This window comes from Nicotiana sylvestris, chromosome 6 (assembly GCF_000393655.2).
Source record: "Nicotiana sylvestris chromosome 6, ASM39365v2, whole genome shotgun sequence".
NCBI classification, from domain to species: domain Eukaryota; kingdom Viridiplantae; phylum Streptophyta; class Magnoliopsida; order Solanales; family Solanaceae; genus Nicotiana; species Nicotiana sylvestris.
The window spans coordinates 63861740-63868461 of NC_091062.1; the positions used below are offsets into that span (position 1 = coordinate 63861740).

Genomic DNA, 6722 nt, shown 5'->3' on the forward strand with positions numbered 1-6722 from the left:
TAGCATGCTTAAAACCCAATGTGAAAGGATAATTGTAAACAAAAGAAAACCAGTTAAGTAGGAGGTGATTCTTTGGTTCGCATTAGGGATTATAATGGGAAAGTCATGGCCCCAATGGAAATCTCTACGAACTATTGAAATCAGACCTTCAGTGATTTGAGTCGGATAAGTATCAGCACGATCTAAAGAGGACAATTGGTTTCTAAGGGATTCTCTATCGTTGTAGAAAGATAGTTTCGCAGGGACTATTTCCTTTACTAAAGGTTCACGAAGAGGTTCAGAGGGTGCTTTACCTCTAGAAGAAGACCTTTGAGAAAGGGAACCTCTAGTTCTAGACGGAGGAGTAGAACTCGATGAAGGAAGAGAGGGGATTCGTGATGAAGAAGACCCTAAACTATGAAGCCTTCCTCCTCTCCTACTTCTAATAGGAGCAAGAGAAAGGTTGTCAACAATGGGAACTCTCCGAGGGTTAGGGTTTGAAGAAGACATAGTAGTACGAGGAAGAAGAAGATTAGAATTGAATATTCTGAACTTTGTGAAAAGGACAAGGGTAAAAAGTTATATTTATAGTTAGAAGCAACCGTCAAAGGAAAAGGTGCAATGATGGAAACGTCATAATGAAAACTGACGCTTCGTAATTGGTGAAGCTGTAAAAAAGCCTTAAAAGGCGCTGAAAGGTTGCAAAGCCAACCATGAGACGCCACGTGTCATGGACATTAAATGGAAGAGATAGTTGAAGCGTCAGTTCCAGGGAAAAATTAAATGGCGGCAAATATTCCCGCTTTAATAAGACCCACTTCCCAAATATTCTATTGATGAATAAATGACAAGTAGGGGGACTATCTGTATTGGGAAAAATTAAGTTTATATATGGAATTCATTATAAGATGACACGTCATGACACGTGGACCAGTTAAAGAAGAACAAGTGATGAAGAATAATCAAAGAGGCACGAGCTTCAACAGGCACGAGCAGTCATTTAGATAAAAGGCAAGGAAGGAAGGTGCTCGAACCTCTTTATGACGGAAGAGAATGAATCTGATAGAAAATAAGGAATAGATACGAACTATTGGGCATTAAATACAGAAACGTTAAGGAACCTGTATTGAATCAAATATGATTGCTGATTGTAACGTTACATTAAATGTTATTAAATGCCATTAATTGACAATAATGGCTCAATTATGGAAGAAACGAAACTTACCACTTAGAAATAACTATAAAAGGAGAAGATTGATCATTTGTAAGGACACGGAATATCACCAAAATATACTGATTTACTTTGTTTTCTTCTGTTCATCTGATTATTATCAAAGCCAATTTCTTTTATTCATTTTATATATTGATTATCAGTAACCCGAGTTCTTCTAAAATAAAGCTTTGACCGAAATTACAATTTTTGGTTAAACAGCCACTAGGTTTGATATATATGGGCAACAGTTTACATATACATCAGAAGGTTGTCAGCAATTAATAATGTGCTTACATGGTGTTGAATAAAAGTTTTACATAAATGGATTTTCTTCAATAAATTAACACAAGTCATCAAAGATTATCTTCTTTCTAATGGGGCGGCCTTTTAGGAATCATTTGGGAGTGGCAAGCTGCGTTCATCTATCAAATAGGTGTAATTCCGGTCAAAGTACCAATCAGCAAATGCCTTTGGTGCGGCCTGCACAAAACAATCCATCAAGAAATCAAATGGTGGAAATTGTGTAGTCAGCAAGAATTTCAAATTTGCATTTCCAAAACATAAATAAATATATAAATTAAATAGTCTCTTACCAGGTTATGAACCACGATGGGTTTTACAGGAGACCACCTAGTCTGCTTCTGAAGGCTGGTATGATGATGGACTACGTCTATGAAAACTCCTCTTAATTTAGGATTATTTCCTTTGGGTATTGCATTTAAGAAATCCGACCTCATTTCTGGAATAATAAATCCGGAAATATTAGATGGAGTATGAAATATTAATTTTTTTAAGCTACCTTTCGAATTATATTAATATCATTCCACGAGGAACTAATAAAGTTTTTCTTGTTTAGGTCATGAAGTATACCAACCTTGTAAGGTTTTGTTCTGACTTGCTGTGCATGTCCCTTCTTGAATGCAGCCATATATTCCACCTCCTAAAGTATATTGTGTCTGCAAAACAGTTTACTTTGAGAAGCCACTACAGTAAATGGTAAAAGCTAATCTAATTAAGTAGGCTTTGTTAGCGAAATAATTTCGCCTTTCTGCATCAGAGTAAACAAAAGTATGACAATTGATAATATCTAATTGCCTACCATGATATTATCAAATGCTGACATGGAAATAAATATTGGTGTCTTGATATCTTGTTGGATGTTCTCGGCGAAGAGGCACTGCAATGAATTGTAAGATTTTATAGTTTATTGGCAAGAGACTCAAGAAAACAACTGAATGCATGCCAAGGAACAATTTGTACCAATTCTGGTTTCATTTTTGAAGTGCAAGATTTGGGTAACGTTTTGGCAGATCCCTGCAACTGAGATAAATAGGTTTACAAAACAACAACCTCCAATAACTACATATGGAAAAAATTATCTATCAAGCGACCTTTTCTTTAAGTACTCCTTCTGTTTCATAGAATGTAAACTTATTTGACGGAGTAACTTATATATAAAATAAGAGAGAATAATAAGAAGGTGATAGGATTTACTTGTAGAGTGGCGATTCCTTTATATATTGATTCAAAAGGTCTTCCAAGCACAGTATTCTTGCTATTATAAGAAAGATATATATTCAAAATTAGGTCATAAGATCATTCTGTAATGAACGGTCATATATAGGTGAACTTGTTACAATCTTACAAATGAACAAAATAGCCAGAATCAACCAAACATTTCACTCTAGAGGTATTTGGCAATGAATTGCGGAAGCCATCACAGTACAACATTGCTGGATATCCTCCTGCTGAGCTGCCAGCCAGAATAGCCTGCAATAGTGAAGTACAAATTGAGACACACAAAAAAACTCCGTTTAATATTAATTTTCTTTTAAATTTTTGTACGGTTACTAGGCTTTTGGCATTGAAATTCAATGTGTCTATCACTAAGTCATATTAGAAGGATATTTAGCATAATTTACAGTCAATTATCTTAATCTTAATGGAATTTACATACATTCTTGGCGTTCTTTAATCCTTTTGCTAGCAGCTCCTCCAGTACTACAGTAAAAATCCTTGCCCCTCTGAAATGAAGTTTGGTAGCCTAAACAAAGCAAAATGTAAGGAGTGATAATTTCTTTTTGAGATTAATTACAACAAAATAAGTAATTTAAAATAGGAGTTCAAAATTATAACTTAAAATAGAACATACTGGATCAACGTATTCAACATCTCCTGTGAACGATCCACCATCACAGTATCTAACAAAAACTTTATTCCAATTGTAGAATTCTGCATATATTACATACAGCAATAATATGATACGTAATCCAGAACTGAACAATAATGCACCACTGCAACATCAATAATGCCTCTTCTATTTATTGTTTCAACAAAAAAATAAAAAATAAAAAATAAAAAAAATCATTAAAACTTCAAGAGGACATATTAATCAAAGAGAACCTGGATTTGCACTCTGATTCTTGCTAAAAAATCCTTGAAATTCTTGTGGATTCATATAATTTGAAGAACCTAAGTCGGACTTGGCACGATCCAGGCATTCTTTGACGTTTGTGCACCATCCTCCTCCCTAAGGACAGAGTAAAAGTTTTCAAAGAATTTAGAAATCTTCGAAACAACAGTATGGGTGTGTTTGGTATAATGGAAAATGTTTTCTTGAAAAACAAGTAGTAATCTTATTCATTTTCCAGTGTTTGGTACGCAAATTAAGGAAAATGACTTCTCAAGAGTATTCATAAATAATTTAGATATAATAAACATGAAACCATAAACTTTCAAACCAACAAATTTCCGAACCCACAAATTTCATAAACTTTCAAAACCCAGAATTTCGAACCCGTAAACTTTATAATTTCTATACTCGTAAACTTCCAAACACATAAACTTCCGAACTCATAATTTTGGAACTTGTGAAATTTTAAACCTTTAAACAGATAAATAAAAAAATTAAAACTGAATTTTTTTTTGTGGGGGGGGGGGGGGAGGGAGGCGAGGATGGGTTGGGTGGTGAGTGGTGCAGAAAATTAAAAAACAATTGCAAAAAAAAATAAGGTAAAAAAATAACTTTTTTTCGGGTGGGGTGGGTTGGTGAGGGTGGGGAAGGTTGAAAAGTAGTTTTGGAAAATATTTTCCCTTCTCTTGATAAGGAAAACATTTTCCTCCAATTGGAGGAAAATGAGTTCATAAGAAAAATGTTTTTCAAAACATTTAAGCCAACCAAACATGGAAAAATTAGAAAATATTTTTCAAAAAATATTTTCTTTCGTGCCAAACACACCCTATATCTAGAGAAAAAAGAACGCACACTCATAATGCTTCATCTCGCAAGGTAAAAAAAAGGAAAAAAAAAAATAGTAGAATCAATCTGGGGTTAAAAACGACTTATACCGAAAGTTGTACAAGCCAATTTCCAACTCCGTCTCCAAATCCTGGGTCAAAATGGTATGCTGGAGGTGATCCATCCAAGCACACTGCCGAATAGATTATGTCAATACAACTCTTCAATTAAAAATACTTGATTTTCAAATTCAAAGCTTAACTTGTACATAGGGGTGTACATAGATCGATCGGGTTGGTTCGGATTTTACGATTACCAAACTAAACCAATTGTATCGGGTTATTAAATCTAAAGACCAAACCAAACCAATAAAATTCGGGTTTTTCGGATTTTTTTCCGGTAAAATTTTCGTAGGACAAAACATATAATTTGTGCTCAAAATATTTCTTTAATCCTAGTAAGATATAACTATATAAAGTACTTTTCAAGAAAACAATACAAAATATGAGAGGTTTCATGGCATTATCCTAAAATATTCAACAATAAAGACAATAAAATTATGTAATATAAATATTGCTAATTAAAAAATCATAATAAAAATAAACATAATCTAAAAGTACTAAGTCATGCTAAAGTAAGTAGACTAATAAAGGAGTATTAATTACATGACTAAACGCTAAAGAAAAGATAAAAATAGGTTATGCATTTAAATCTAAATTATTGTAAACAAAAAATAGATATTCAATACATTCTCGTTCGTAGTATTGACTATTGAATTGAATGTCTTTTGTTAGCATTCGTATTGATTTGATTTTGGTTTGGGCTTTTGTTAGCATTATTTAATTTACTAATATTAATGACTATAAAATTTATTGAAATGGTCAAAAGTTCTAAGTCCAACCTTAAAATAATACCTTAAAAGATAAAATTATGAAATTTTTTAAGAAATATTTATAAATTACATCACAATAAATATATTTATATATTAAATATATTCAAATTTTCTATATATATAATGTCAGGTTTTTTTGGTTTCGGTTTGACTTTCTTTAGTTAAAACCGAACCAAACCAATTATGGTCGGTTTTTTTTTTTTCCAACACCAAATCATAGTCAGGTTTTTTTCTCGGTTTGACTCGGATTATTGGGTTAGTGCAGTTTGTCAGTTTCCTTTGTACACCCCTTGTACATATAAGTGACGAAATTAATTAACCTGCCCCTTTCGATACAGCACTATGAATGATTGTTTTAGTGATATTGTATACATCTGGGTTTTGGGTTACTTTTGCACATTCGGTTATGACGATGGTCAAAGTGAAAATAAATAAGACAAAAAGTTGAAAAGATCTTGTAACCATCATCATCCTGTAAAACATAAAATTAAGGAAATGATTAGTTAATTATGACAAAGAAGAATTCATATGGTTAAAGAGAAAAAAATAGAGTATTTGCAGATGTACTTTGTAAATATATGATGCAAAAGATGTATTGACCCTAACTAATGAATTTCGAAACTGTGTATATATAGTAGGATCCCCAACGATTTAAGTTGGAGAACCGGGAAATTAGGCCATAGAATAGAAGACTACGACACTAGAACCCAACACTTGTCTGAATATTCTCATGTTTTCTTAATTTTCTTCAGACCTCAAGATTTGAGAGGTAAACAACTTAGTTAGTTGAGTAGTTATATGGAATGTCTATTGTCTGGGCAACGAACGTTTATACGTGGTGATTAAATTTCATGTAATTCCAAAATTACCTGAAAGGATCTGCTTCGTTGTTCTCTAAATTATACTAGTATCCCACAATCCCGAAAGATATTGTTGAAAATTTTAAAAGTAATCTATACATAAGAGCTACTGTAGAAAATTTTAAAAAATAATCTATACATAAGAGCTACTGTAGATTACATTGTGTAAGCCGGTATGTTTACCGTGAAAATAGCAATAACCATTAGATTTGTTTTTGTGAGATTCTAAAAATATGTGATCTATTTTTATGCTAGTTGTTAGGCAGTTGATGCTATATGAAGGGCTTAGAAGCGAGATAAGAGCTTAAAAACGAGATATTAACCAAACCGAATCGCTGTCAATCGGGGCCTCGAGATTTCTTATTCGGGACCTCGAGGTCGATCGGATGCTTGGGTGGGAGCTATCGAGGGTAGTTGATGGACGACTAACAGTTGTAATAAAATCAATGACAGCTCTTTATGGCCAATAATAAGCAATAAATAATGAACAATAAATAGAATACAATAAGTATAAGTAATGAATGAAGCAACCGGATCAAG

At 32.9% G+C, this 6722-nt stretch overlaps 1 protein-coding gene across 1 annotated transcript; it reads right to left on the reverse strand.

The window, feature by feature from the left end:
- Window positions 1-1396: 1396 nt before the first annotated feature.
- LOC104244205 (pectin acetylesterase 7-like) lies at window positions 1397-5927 on the reverse strand. Its single transcript, XM_009799573.2, has 13 exons — window positions 5890-5927; window positions 5643-5794; window positions 4541-4623; window positions 3596-3722; window positions 3345-3424; window positions 3150-3236; window positions 2838-2962; window positions 2687-2747; window positions 2453-2512; window positions 2292-2369; window positions 2067-2148; window positions 1786-1931; window positions 1397-1672 (listed from the first exon to the last, which is right to left on the reverse strand). Exons 2-13 carry the CDS (start codon window positions 5791-5793, stop codon window positions 1580-1582), a joined length of 1173 nt encoding a protein of 390 aa, XP_009797875.1. The 5' UTR covers window position 5794; window positions 5890-5927; the 3' UTR covers window positions 1397-1579.
- Between the last annotated feature and the right edge of the window lie 795 nt (window positions 5928-6722).